The 14,712-nt window shown below is 33.8% G+C and overlaps 1 protein-coding gene and 5 non-coding genes across 6 annotated transcripts; 1 reads left to right on the top strand and 5 right to left on the bottom strand.

Annotated features, from left to right (window-relative positions):
• Positions 1 to 2,403: 2,403 nt before the first annotated feature.
• Trnar-acg (transfer RNA arginine (anticodon ACG)) lies at positions 2,404 to 2,476 on the bottom strand. The gene has a single exon. It is a non-coding gene; the product is annotated as a tRNA-Arg (tRNA).
• Positions 2,477 to 2,904: 428 nt separating this feature from the next.
• On the bottom strand, positions 2,905 to 2,977 carry Trnar-acg (transfer RNA arginine (anticodon ACG)). The gene has a single exon. It is a non-coding gene; the product is annotated as a tRNA-Arg (tRNA).
• A 504-nt stretch (positions 2,978 to 3,481) lies between these two features.
• Positions 3,482 to 3,554, bottom strand: Trnar-acg (transfer RNA arginine (anticodon ACG)). The gene has a single exon. It is a non-coding gene; the product is annotated as a tRNA-Arg (tRNA).
• Positions 3,555 to 4,104: 550 nt separating this feature from the next.
• Trnar-acg (transfer RNA arginine (anticodon ACG)) lies at positions 4,105 to 4,177 on the bottom strand. The gene has a single exon. It is a non-coding gene; the product is annotated as a tRNA-Arg (tRNA).
• Positions 4,178 to 4,565: 388 nt separating this feature from the next.
• Positions 4,566 to 4,638, top strand: Trnar-acg (transfer RNA arginine (anticodon ACG)). Its single transcript has one exon. It is a non-coding gene; the product is annotated as a tRNA-Arg (tRNA).
• Positions 4,639 to 12,561: 7,923 nt separating this feature from the next.
• LOC144852335 (achaete-scute homolog 1a-like) lies at positions 12,562 to 14,557 on the bottom strand. The gene is made up of 2 exons (XM_078710120.1): positions 13,918 to 14,557; positions 12,562 to 13,389 (listed from the first exon to the last, which is right to left on the bottom strand). Exon 1 carries the CDS (start codon positions 14,463 to 14,465, stop codon positions 13,935 to 13,937), a length of 531 nt encoding a protein of 176 aa, XP_078566246.1. The 5' UTR covers positions 14,466 to 14,557; the 3' UTR covers positions 12,562 to 13,389; positions 13,918 to 13,934.
• Positions 14,558 to 14,712: the final 155 nt, after the last annotated feature.

Raw genomic sequence — 14,712 nt, 5'->3', positions numbered from 1 at the left:
ACTGTTTAATATTAATGTGACACGTTCAATATTTTGATTGAGAAGGGGGAGGAACCACTGAGACTTTATAAAGTGGTGCCTGGAACACTAAAGTAGGGTGACAATATGCAGCATAGGCGGATTGTTAAGAATTAAAAAGATAAAACATTATGCCTTTCCACCTCATCCCACCCTATGTCAAAGTCCTGGACCGCCCTTCCAAGTACAAGTAATCACATGGCCATTATTCTCGCAACCAGTGATAGTGAATCATGCGTGGTGACGATAACGACATCATTTACGGTGTGACGTCATGTGGTTTTTTTTGGGAAATAGAAAAAATTATATATATAGGCCTATTTGAGGTTTTTCACATTACCTGCTGCTTTTGTGGAATTTAGAGTTTAACATTATTAAATCAATAATTTTACCTGACTTTTTTAGTCTCTCTTTGTTCGTCTTGGCGTTTTGTTTGTCTTTTGTCGGCATCGTCAGTTCGCAAACACCATTAGATATTGCCCTATTGTACTAAAAGCGTCAGGCTTATCAAGAAGCCACGCGAACAGTGATAAACTGAAAATGCTTCTATACGTACTCAAGTGGTCGTTATCAACAACAACAGTTTGCAGTTTGTTGTAATTGTTGGCTGTAGTAGTAAATATATAGTTATAATTTTAGTACTTAGATTGGAGGATAATTTGTAGACCTTTCCTACAATGTACATGTACAACAAAAGGGTATTATTGGGTCACCATCATCAACTTGACTTTTTACTTGTAATACTTGTTCAGCATCGTATACTGTATATGTATGTCCTCATGATACAGCGTTATATGTGCGTCACACGTCACATTTTTTTGAATACATTATTTTACGGTTATAGGATAAATATAACGTCACGTGATCCTATGATACGGACATCACATGTGATATTCATAACGTTAATTTTTAAGGTATACATACTAAACACTAAACAATAAAAAATACAATCGACTTGGTTGATTGTGGGTGTGTCTATAGGCCTATTCTTATCCATCGTCTATAGTACACAAAGTAGGCCTAACAACTCTCTGATGAGGTACTGTATATCTTTCGGGATCATTTTAAGGGGCTTCGTTATCTGGGTCGGGAGGCCTTATTAGAATAACTATGTTTACATAACTAATTTCAATTTACACAAACAAGTACAAAGGTCTAGGGCATAATTGTTTGTATATATTCAATTTAGGTCTATTATGCTTGTATTTATTACCATGCCGCCCCCTTAATCTGTGTCTTCCGCGCTTAGATATTCCGGTCGTGAACGGTACATTTGTCCACACGTACTATAGAGTAAACGACGTGCTTAGAACCATTAAGCTGATCTTTATAGGCCGTACCGTGTTAATCCTGCTCCTAATCGGTGTCTTCAGCACTTGATGTTCCGGTCGTCGTATACCGTATAGTATACGAATACATGTTAACGATAAAACTTGTCCGATTTCGATAGATTTTAGAGATAGACCTATGATTACACTTTTGAACGCAGTTAAACCAGAACCAATTTACTGTATTTAACTCTATATTAAATGTTGTTCGTTGTTACAAGTATGGTTGTCATAAATTGATTTTAATAAAAAAAAGATAAAATGCATTATAATATTTAAAAAACACGTGACAGGATTTTGATGACGTATGAATAATTTCGATAATGATCTACAGGCCTGATCAAAGAATCCACCGTCAAAAGATTAGATTTAGAGAAAGATCTGCAGAAGTCAATAAGTAGATTAATACTTATAGTATTATTATTTCACCTTTAATAAGTCAACACGCGCTCAGAAGATTAAGTTGTTATGTTGTTATAAACAATACTTTTATAATAATATGTAGGCCTAGTTATGATGAGACGAGTACCACATGAAGAGGGAGATGAACGATATGTGTAATTATTCTCTGTACACAGGCAAAAGAATTTTAATATTTTGTATAAGTGGTATCTTTGACAGAAAGCGTTCATTGTTTTTATATTTGAGGGAACTTCCGGAATGTAAATCCCATTTTGAGGGTTTAGAGGGGTAGAGGGGTTTCAATGAAATTGATAATTTTGTATTCATTGTTTATTTTTCTGGGACGCATTAACTTCGGAGGGTTTGTGAAAGTAAACCGAGGCCTGTACAGACCATTGTTATCATTCGTGTATTTGAATTGAATAAAAATGTTCATAATAACAGGGAAGAGGAATTACATTGTAATTTAACTCTTCCCTGATAATAATAATATGTATTGAAGCTACACCTTTACAACGGTGGCATACTTTCATAATTATACGGTGCGTTCTTAAAATAAAGACAACAAAATTGTTCAGTGGTTATGTAACATTAGCATACGATTCACCATAATTAATTCAAATTGTTAACAGTAAATTAGAGAAAGAAAAAATATCGATCCTGCCAGGACTCGAACCTGGAATCCCCTGATTCGTAGTCAGATGCCTTATCCATTGGGCCACAGGACCTGTTGTGGCATTCTGTACACAAACGTTACTGTTAAACAAATTAATTATTAATTCGACACTTACCAATTTCGCATTTTTTAATGTTTTAACTGTTACCATTATGAAACACAGTCAGCATTCATATATAATCTAATCAATATATGATGTATTTTGACCCAATGAATAAGGCATGACTACGAATCATAGAATTCCAGGTTTGAGTCCTGACTGGATCGCAATATTTTGGCCTTTTTTTTTCTTCTAAAAATGTGTTTACGTAAGCCTATGGCTGAAACATGGAAGACTCACAGAGATTGTTGCACTTGCATGGTGCCGAAAATTATGTGTGGTACCCTGCCTACCCAATCCACACCATTGTCTTTCCATCATGTAACTGTAGTATTACCCAATGCAGTATATTGGCATGGAATAATTAGTGAAAAAAATTTCGATCCTGCCAGGACTCGAACCTGGAATCCCCTGATTCGTAGTCAGATGCCTTATCCATTGGGCCACAGGACCTGTTGTATACGTTAACGAGGTTTGTAATGTCAACATAGGTTATTTAAAGTAATTAATTATTAATTACCAGTAATGTCATGGTAGTTTGATTTGTAGACGTTGTCTGATTAAGATAGAGTTTATGACCTATCAGCAGGTAGTACGTGTATCATGTCCCGTGGCTCAATGGATAATGCAACCGACTACTAATAGGGAGATTCCGGGTTCTATTCCTTGCAGGCGCGCATAATTTTGTTTCTTTTTCACAAAAAAAACTTTGTTATAGCTATGACTCGGCCGAAGCAAACTACACTTTTATATATATGAAGGAACCCCACTTAGTTTGCTAAACCCTGTTTTTACGTAGCCTGTGGCTGAAACTGCAAGACGGTTTTTGCACTTCAATGGAGCCCAAAATGATGTGCGAGACACTGCCTACCCAATTAATACCATTGTCTTTCCATCATGTAACTGTAGTACTACCCAATGCATTTTCCTTGCATGGAATAAGTAGTGAAAAAATATCGATCCTGCCAGGACTCGAACCTGGAATCCCCTGATTCGTAGTCAGATGCCTTATCCATTGGGCCACAGGACCTGTTGTATACGTTAACGAGTTTTTTAATGTCAATATACGGTATTTAAAGTAATTAATTATTAATTACCAGTAATGTCATGGAAGTGTGATTTGTAGACGTTGTCTGATTAAGATAGAGTTCATGACTTATCAGCAGGCAGTACGCGTATCAGGTCCCGTGGCTCAATGGGTAATGCAACCGACTACTAATAGGGGGATTCTGGGTTCTATTCCCTACAGGATCGCATAATTTTGTTTATTTTTCACAAAATAAACTTTGTTGTATGTTATAGCTATGACTCGGCCGAAGCAAACTGCATTTTTATATATATGAAGGAACCCCACTTACTTTGCTAAACCGTGTTACCAACACCCACCCCCATTCCCCCTACCCACACACAAAAAACAGCATGGTACATTATCTGTCCACTCCATATTTGAAAAATTGTTTCGTTTCTCTTGTTTTTTTTTTCCTGTTAATTAAAATAAAAATGCGCCTAAAATGTCACTAAAACAATTATTATTTTAAATAAATACATTTTGATTAGCACTTTAATCAGGAAAAAAATATCGATCCTGCCAGGACTCGAACCTGGAATCCCCTGATTCGTAGTCAGATGCCTTATCCATTGGGCCACAGGACCTGTTATTACATTGTACTATTCTTTACTTATTCTTTCTTTTGACTGGATTGCATTTCAGTAACGTAGTACTGCTTTTCAAAATGGTCCAGTTACACGGTTTAAAGTGTTAAAATTAATTAAAGTAAGGAATGTTAAAACATATAAAAAAAGAAAAATTCGAAAATACATAATTGGATAAATATATACCAGAAAAAAAACCCCATATTTTCTTGCAGAAATAGTCAGTTATTTTACACAGTCAATGATGTTTATAATGCCCATTTATTACACAGTATTAAAGAAATTAATTATTAATTAATTACCAGTAATTTCATGCATTTTGATTTGGACACGATTGCCCGATTATGAATCAGTGTTTCAAACCCATAATCAACATCTTCATGTATCTGGTCCTGTGGCCCAATGGATAAGGCATCTGACTACGAATCAGGGGATTCCAGGTTCGAGTCCTGGCAGGATCGAATTTTTTTTCCACTGTTATTTTTTTACTTCATAAGAAAATATACAACTATTGTAAAGACTTTTAGAGTTTTTTTATATGTTATACTTATTTCAATGGTAGAGAACCTGTGACTCCTATTCAGTAAAATGAACAAGAGCATTTATGATTTAACACTAAAGCCAATCCCAGTTCAGGATATCTCATTAAAGGGACGTCACATCGTTGGGTCCCGAAGGTGACCCTTTTATGAGGGGTACTACTCTAACTATAAAATAAAACTCAGTGTGAAGATGATGACGAAACATTCTACAAGAAAAATAAATGAAGGTTTTGGAATAATTATGAATGTATCAAATTTAAAGTAACACAATCTTTTAAAAAATAAAAACAAAAACGATTTTATTACATGTTGAGCGTTAATCTAACGAACCTCCCACTAAATCATATTTCATGCTTGATTTACGCCCAACGGTTATTAATTTAAGACAAATGATATTTAATCTTAATTCTACTAATTGATAATCGCTCGCGTGGCGGCAGCTGCGAAAGATCTTGCTCAGATTTACGACAGTCATAAACTAAACTTTATGAATCAATAATGCTGTAAAAGTTTGTCCTATAATTTAAAAACATTTCACACATCATACATTAAATCAATATATCTGGTTTACATTTCTATAATAACTAAAATAAACTCCCTGTAGGTGACGTGACGTCTTGTCGACAACCTGTCGACTTCTTTAAACTAATGTCGATAGTTTTTTTAATTTTGTAGAAAATCAATAGGCATCAATAGGTCATTTTATTTCTACATCGATAGGCCTAAACGCAAATATTTTTGGCAATAATTTGTTCTACTTATTAATAAAAATAATAATAATAAAAGTATGTAAGTCAGCTTTAAACGATTTACATGTATTAGGGCTACAGTTTGTGTATTTGCCTATTATACTTACAATCCACAACGTACAAGGCTTTCGCAACTCGAACAATTGCTTAATTCAAAACTAGATAACCCTAACCCTAACCCAAATATTTATTTCTATTCAAGACAGGACCAGAATGCAAAACAAGTTTTCTTTTACCTGATTGTGTAATCCTGTATAAAGATGTTGCTAAATAAATAAAAATATCACTACCATATTTGAGCACATCATACTTTTTTTTCCAAACTAGTTTGATAGTGTAGCCAGAGCTTTAATTAAAGGAAAAAAAATGATATTGTCTTTTTTTCTATTGTAATGTCAATTGCTGTGTGATGTAATATGAATAACAGAATAAATAATAATAGGCCTCCTAGCAACATAAGACCATACGCAAAAATCAAATCCGCTACCGAGCTTACGAAACGTCAAGGAGTCCTAATATCGTAAACAAATGAATAAAACAAGCGTGATTAATTAGCGAAAACAAACACTTTCGACTAATTCACTTGCTAAACTTTGTCACACTGCAGCTGGGTCGGTAATATTCTTACGATCTATTATTCAATAATCTTCCATAGGCCTACGTCAAAATTATTATTATGATTAGGCCTATTGCCAAACAATTGCTTTTAGTGTATGATGTTCATGTCCCCTCAACATAAATCATTGTACATGACCCCCATGAACCCTCTTAAACAAATGAAACATTACAGAAAATGTAGGCTAGTTGGATATATTTTGATTATTAATATTAGCAATATTATAATAGTAAACACCCCAGCACATACATGTGCCCTATTATGATTGTTATCGTTGTAATCACTAACAGCTATATTTCTGGGCCTGTTCTCGATCGTCTAGAGACGAAAAACAGCCCCTCTGACATAGTACCGTGCACAAATCTATTTACTTTTTTTTCTTACAGTTTCATTATCCAATCCTTTCATGTTTATTTAATAGTACAAGTTTTATATTATAGGCTAAGTGAAAACTTTGCCCTACAATTTTTAAAAAGTTAATATATTACTTGAGAAAATACTTATTACTTCAATAAATTACTAGTGAGTAATTATGAAATATATAAAAATTTTGATGGGTAAATAATATATACAATCAATCTTTAAGGTAAAAAAATACCGAAAAAAAAAATGTCAAACAATTTACTGTCCTGTTTTTCAATGAAAAGGATATATCTAGATATAGACCAATTACTACCAACACACTAAATTTGTGAATACAATTTTATTTACGCTTCTTGTCTATTAGGAAAAAAAACCGCTAAAAAGATGATTTAAGCTGCCTAATATGTAATGATGAGGTACCGGTCGATTAAACTTGTCATTTGCTAAACTCATCAATTTGTCGAAACGAATGGTTTTGAAATTAACCTGTGTTTAGTAATGACAGAGCCCGAAGCATCGTCATTTCTAAGGTGACTGACGCACGTCCCTGTCAACCTCGACCTTCAGATATTATTTTATGAAAAGCTCCCGATTTTATAAAGATATTTTGATAACAGTTCCACACAAAGAAAATGACTCTAATTAACAACTTTCTGAAATTGGCACAAAATACATTTTGAAATAAAGATTTTATTTTTATAAAAATCACGTTTGCTTTAAGTGTATTTATTGTAATACAGTAGGGGTTGATTCTCTGTACACAACAAAGTGTTCTCTTATTAGGAGTGTCCCCTGAAATGGTTGGTCATAGGCCTACATATATTGTCCTTCATTTTGCGAGAAATTGTCTCCTTAGGAAGACTCCACTGCAAAAATAATATATCACAGTAGGTATGTATTTCAAACATAATTCAACCCAAATTTTTTGAATGAAATAATATGGAAATAATATAATTTTTAATATGAAAATATTAAGTGGTTTTGAAAAATAAGAAAAATCGATGTTCAATTCTCTGTTGAGCTCATTCTTCACATGCACAATTATTACAATGTTGAGAGCAGCATTTCAAAATTGTCACTTTTTTTACGTCACTCTGTGACACCCTCTAGAGGCCCATAATGGCAGAAACTTGAAATGGTTCTCTGTGTTATTTCAATTCAGTTTCATTATACCTGCATCAAAGTATAAGTATATCGATTAAATTAATAATAATAATAATAATTAATAGTTAACATTCTACATTTGCAGAAATATACCGTGCCTCATCACGGGTATAATAGTGTACCAGAGGCGTGTGCCACATTTTAGGGGTTCAACTCTCCACCGCGACGTTATTGCGGGCGCGTGCTGAATGAAACGGAACTCCGCCCAGTGTTGTAATGTATGGGAGGTTGGGTGTCACCGATTTTATCGTATTTTGATTTTCAGCGCTAGGCGGTGAGATCAAAAGAGTCTTATCAACAAGGTATAACCACGAGAAGTTTGTCCATCAAAAAATTGATACCTAACGCTAACCTGTCGTAGAGGCAGTATTTGCTTATGCCACGTGTACACGCGTGCCAATGTATGTCTATGATGTTTTATCAAAGGGTATGTACCTTTCCTATCACTTCAAGAGGTACCTCACTTTAGGCTAAGTAAACACAAAAGGACGCTACAATCCCATCCAAAGTTCACCTTTCAGAGTCACTTACTGGCGCTGACTCTAGCGTCTCTTTGTCTTACATCGCTCGTGGCTTATCCAGGACTCGCGTTTCTCTACCCTCGCTTCCTTGGGGACAAGATTATTCTGGAAATGTAAGCCAGAATTATTCTTGAAAAGAATGTATAATAAGAAAATACGATATGTCTGTCAATTAAAGATTTGAAGGCTCGTATTCAAACCCTTGATTTCTTCTCGCTTTTTATGACATGAATTCAACTTTTTCAAACACCCGTTATAAAAGAAACAACCAGAGGGGTAGATACATTGGGAGAAAGTACCCTGGTTTTGATGTTAAGTACCTTCGTAAGTTTTAACTAGAGTAAATAAAGTAAAGGGTTTGTTTTCTCTTTGGCGGGATTTGCACAACAAAGTATTAGGCCTATATCAATGAAACTTAGGCTACGTTTACACGTGTGGCACGCAATTCGTAAGGAAGGTAATCCACATACAGACATTCCAGTTGTCCACACGAACGGCTTTCGTTATAATAATAAATGCCAATAAATGCAATATCGAGGTTGTATACTCAGACAATGTAAAAACAATGTATATACCTATAGGTATATACATTGTTTTATATAAATCCAAAGGCAAATTACTGAAAAAATGACAATGCTGTGTTTTATATTTATATAGGCCTACATTTTTTCTATTCAGGTAGAAAATAGGCAATGCTTTTTTAGTAAGCCTAAACACAAACTGCTCCCATTTTATATTTTCTCACTGAATTATTATAGCCATTTCTCCGATGTACCATAAATTATTAACTTTAAGAACTTTGAATTGTATACATTTGAAACTCAAATATTTGTACCTAATACACACACATTGTCCCATTTACTATATCACTATAATTTAAGGATGTTATCACATTTTTTAAACTTACAATACTGTACCACTTTAATACACGTATTTTTCACCAACAAAATAGTTCATGTATACTTTTATCGGGATGAAAATTCGTTAGCTTAGCTATGCAGTAGCACCCTACCTGGTTACTCAAATCTGTACGGTAGGCTAATTACTGTACACTGCCTAGTATTGGTTGGTTTAAATTCATCCAATACCCGTTCGTGTTTTTGATACGGTTTTAATGCTGATATTAGTTTATATAAAGTGGTCTAGGCCTAATTGAATTATGAATTAATGTACGTAATAAGGGTACTAAAATTATATACTTCAGCGCATTTCCGCTTAACAAGGTCGTGTGAACTTGGAAGAAAAACCAATATATCATCGATTGGGGGATCGTTCGTTACTGCAGTAAACTATTGCGACTTAAGTCGAAGTTGCAATCATTTTAGTTCTACCTTTGGGCCCGTATAAAAGACAATATAATGTCGAAATAATTCTTAGAAAAGGTAAAAGACTATTAATTAATATAGGTTCGTTGTTGTTAAGTTACAGGTATGTTTCGATTAGTGTAAATATTTTATTTATTAAATGCATGTTGGTTGCAATTTGAGTAGAACGTGGCGTCAGTAACATAATGTCGTCGGCTACTTTCACGGTGTGGAATGACGGTATACGGGCACCCGGTCATATATACACATTATTATTAATTTTTAACGGTATACCGGTAATGTGTTTTCCCTCCATTATTTAGAAGTTATCGTGTTATGGCGATTGTTTATTAATACTAAAATTTGACTTAAGATCTCGACCAAAAAATGATACCGTAAAGTCTTTTATAGGTTGCATCAATTCAATTCAAAGTCTTTATTCATCCCGCGTGGGGCAATTTCAATACATTTTCAAAAATACATAGTAATAAGCAATTAAAAAATAGAAAAATCAAATCACATGCATAGGCCTAAACGTAACGTTTTAATTAAATCTACAAGATCCATCTGATATGTTGCTGATTTGTTGTTGTTTTTTTTTTAAATAAGAATAGGCTTCTCTAATACAGTAATGTCCACATCTTTTGATATTGTCCCCTTAAAACAACATTGTTACAACATTGTTACGTATTGCCTATTTAATAAAAGGGGCATATTCAGAATTAAATTTGTATTCATCTTTATCTTTGATATTTATAAGTGCAATAAACGATGAGAGACCATTATTATTATCCAAAAAAAAATTATCTTGAAGAAGTAGAAAAATTAAAATGTTGGCTATTTCCTTATTTACTCTTCACGCATAAACAAAGACTCGGAGTAAAGTTCATTTAGAATTTAACAAACAATATCTTAATCAATAAAGTTGTAATTCGTTGGCAAAGTGCCATTTATATTCCGTTATTATTAGTTTTTTCTAATCTGTAAGTCAATAAGTCACCCGTGAGGCCCTTCCAGCGTGGATTAGTTTCCACTGACATATTCAATATTTATTCTGTGCACTAGGCCTATTCGTTACTACTGGGTTATTCATTTTCACACTCGATTCGAGAAATTTAGAGAATTCTAGGTTACGGGAGGTTAGTATAAAGAAAATAGGAACATGTACCTCTATTACTTACCAAGACCTCCTTATTGATTGTGTAGGACTAAATGAAAAATATACCTGTGTTTAAATATTAGGGCTTAAATATAGGCACATGGAGGCCCTTATGATATAAAACACTATTGTTCTTGACATGCTAATGTGGAAAATATAATATATATTTTGTTTCCTTCAACCAAAAGCCTACAAAAATTAATATTATCTTTAAAAAGATTTTTTTTTAAGAGCATATATAAAGCAGTTTAAAATAGTTATATCAAAATAGTTTATTTTTAATTCAATCTTTTGTAAACCATAATATCTGTTTAGCATAAATAGAGCTGTACAAGCATCTATATTTGTTCATCTTTTTTCCGCCGTTTTTTTCCAGTCAACCAAACAACAATGTCAACAATACCGTGCACGTGACATGGCGCCAAACGTTATGATATCGATTGCCGGTTAACGATAACAGAACATATAATGAGAAAACAATATTATCGATTTTGCTTTAATTGAGAAATATTTTGTTTTGTTCGAGTTGTTTTCGGTCACATTTTACCACGGTTGAAATTCCAGCTAAATTATACTAATTTGTTCGTTTCAGTGAGTAAATAAACTGCTTTGAACTATGTTTTTCAATGTTGTATTAAAAATCTTTATTGCAAATTTTTATCTTATGAAGAAGTGTATGCCATATATACAATATTTACCATGCGGAGAAATAATTTTCTATGGATTAACTATACCCGCAAAACTTGGCGGAAGGCGGCTAACGGAATACTCTATCACCTTGCCGGCGGAAGGCGGGTCGTAGTAACCGAAATAAAATGGGTGTTACCTACCCACATACCGCACGCCGACAAACATTAGGAGGCGTCCCTTTACCACGATGCGTCCACCCACCGACCGTCCGTAACAATACCGTAATACGGAAGGCGTTACCCGCCGTTTTTGAAGAGGCGGTACTTTTACCCGCATACTCCATCCTCCAAAATTACAAAATAAACAATTTATCTTTAATATTTTATTTATAATTCATTCATAATAGTACTGAAATACTGAATTAGGATAACACAAAACCACGGCCAACCCCTATACAGGGGAAATCCCTATTCGTCATGTTATAGGCCTATCGTTTTAATATATAGGACTATAAATGCCTATACAAACCTTTATTTCGCATATTCATTGCATTTTATAAAAAGAGCTTGTAGAATGAAATATATAAATTTAGAGAGTGATACAAATTAATTGTAATGTAATGTAAATTAATTGTAACACATTATTATGTGAAGGTATTTTTCAAAATGATGATTTGTATTTAGTGAGAGCTGTCTTTCCAAGAAATCCAAAAAGTAATATTCAACATTTAATTATTCGAATCATTATAGTAATTTTGAAAACCCCTTCCTGTACTCTTAACACATTATATATGAAAGTTTCGTTCATTTATGTTTATATCAACATTGTTAGAGTGTCTTACAACACAGGAGAACCCCTGTTAAGGGGACACCTTTCGGGCTAAAACTGGGTTGGCCTTAGTGTTAACACACCACGCTCATTTTTCACGTGAAAGGGGATGTTCCTTGAATAGAGGCCTACGTGTTACAACATATATGCTGCAGTATTGCTCCCAATTGGTTCACGGGAGTTTATCTTAAATATGGATTGTCCCCTGCATAGGACTGTTCAAAGGTATAGGGGCTCTACTGTTGCGTCAGGTTTTAAATTCAGCCATGCTTCCTCCATCCGATACTCATGTACTGTATCTATATCTGGTAAGAGAAAACTGCTTTAATCTGCAGTTTACCGTATCCTGATGTTATAATATTCTGAAAAATAAGTTTCTTTCCTCATCTGTCAGTCTTTTTTCATTCGTCATGTGTCAGTCATATCCTCTCACAACTCACTTATGACATTCAACAAAATTACAAATCAAGTGTTCAAATGTATTTTGTATAAATTTATTTTTCTCTGATTGTATGAAAATACAAAGTACCATTTTGTGATTAAATTCTTTTGTCTAATATCTGCCCGCAGTAGAAATCTTAGATTTTAATCTTATATAATTTAGAAGACAGATATAGCATATTAAGTACCTTAATTATCAGTTCATCATCACATCGATACTTGTTATAGAAATAGCAAAAAAATATATTATTATGTACAATATTTACAACTGTTAAAAATTAACATAGATAAAAGATTTAAAATTTACAAGTTACTTTTAAAAAGTAAGGTGGAAGAAAGTGATTGAATAGTTCATTATTGCATAGAGCAAGTACTAAATAACTAATAGTCAAAATACAAAACTAAAATTAAGTAAGCGACCTTGTTAAGGAGTCCAAACACATAACAAGAGTATGTGACTGTATACGCTAGAAAATATGAATACAAAACTGAGCACAGTAATTACAATAGCGTATAATTGAGATTAAATTTTAACATTCGCATTTCGATCTCTAAATTAAATGTTTAACATACGTTTTGATTTGAAGTTATTTATTTTAATTAATTTACTTTTTATTGTTCATTAAAGATGATTTCAAATCATAACTTTAATTCGTATTAATAAAAAATAACTGAAGTTGGCGCGTAACAATAGTAAAACTTAATTGTTTAAGTTCTTTGTTCGCTTGGCTGATTTTGATTGGTTGATCAGCTATCTTCTTCGGCCTGTCATTGCTTTGTCTTCGTTGATCATCTACCTCACGTGATCATTGGAGCTGTAGGCCACGCCCACCACGTAGTGTACGCGCGACGGCGGCTTAACTTCTTACCCAGGGACTAAGTACACAAACTTGTCCTGAAAACAAAGAAAAATAAGAAATACATTTAGATAAAATTGCATTAAATATTATGTTTATGTTCATTTTTTTTATCATTAAATTGAGTTTTTTTACGAGTAATTTTAAATTTGTTTTTAAAAATATACGTATTCTATTATCGTCTGTGATGATAGAAAGTTCTTTTTAAACGAAATTTGAATTTTAGATTAAGGTACAAATGTGTAAATTCCGGTGAACTGAATTCGTGACTGTGTTAGCAATTCTTATTTACACGTGTAATCAACCAATTATTACAAAGAGCCTACTTAAAGAAATTTGTTTTCGTTTAAACCTTACGCATATTCTTTAATTTTCCACTTTGATCGTTATGAATAATATGTTTCTAACGGATTAAATAAGTAACGTTTCACTTTCAAAATTATATTTGAAAATAGAACGTAACGAAATAATTTTGAAGTGTAGACGAATGAAAGCATATTTTACAAAATTATTTTATCTTTAAAAATGATTGATTTAATTAAATTATAATGAAAACAAATTCTCACCTTTTGGATTGATTCGTTCAAAACCAAGAACTTGCAAAACTCATAAGTTCCTCCTCCTCTGGTGTTAACGGTCCAGTTTCGTGATCCGAAACGTACGAATGCGCCGGTGATGCACTGCCTACGGACGAATCTGGTGGTGATGCCGACGATGGATTGAATACGGCATTGACGGCGTCGTTTTCGTCGAGTAATTGCTGGAGTTGTCTAATGTAGTCTACTGCAGATCTTAATGTCTCTACTTTACTCATCTTCTTCGTTTCCAAACCGTTTGGCAGTTGTTGACGAAGTGTGTCGAATCCGGAGTTAACGAGCTTAACACGATTTCGTTCTCTTTCGTTTCGTCTTGCTACGGATGCCGTTTGTTGGTGTGACATGGTGTAGTTAATTCCTCCGTAATTTAATCTTCGTTTGCATCTAACCATCTCGGTATGATGTGCTTCAGGATGATTCTGTAACCGTTTTACAGTTGTAGGACGTCTCGTTGCGTTTATTGCTAAAAATTTACAACTTGCGGCAAGAAGTTTTACTGTTGAATTTTCCATTTCCATTTTGTTCAGAATTGTTCCCAGTTGGGACGTCGCAGAGGTAAAACCGAAGTTAACTTGTTGAAGTTTGAAAATGGTAACTCTTGTAAGATCTTCGATTAATAAAGGCATTTCGGGGTATTCAGGTACGAGAAAGCGTGCCGAACCATGACGCCCCGCCCCTTTGTACTTATCAACCAATCAGCGAACATCGTTCGCGTGGCAGACTATTAATTGTGGAAGTTTACTGGTGCAGAGGCTCGCGTCCCAC

This window comes from Antedon bifida, chromosome 1, assembly GCF_963402885.1.
Source record: "Antedon bifida chromosome 1, ecAntBifi1.1, whole genome shotgun sequence".
NCBI lineage: Eukaryota > Metazoa > Echinodermata > Crinoidea > Comatulida > Antedonidae > Antedon > Antedon bifida.
This window is presented reverse-complemented; position numbering and strand designations above follow the sequence as displayed.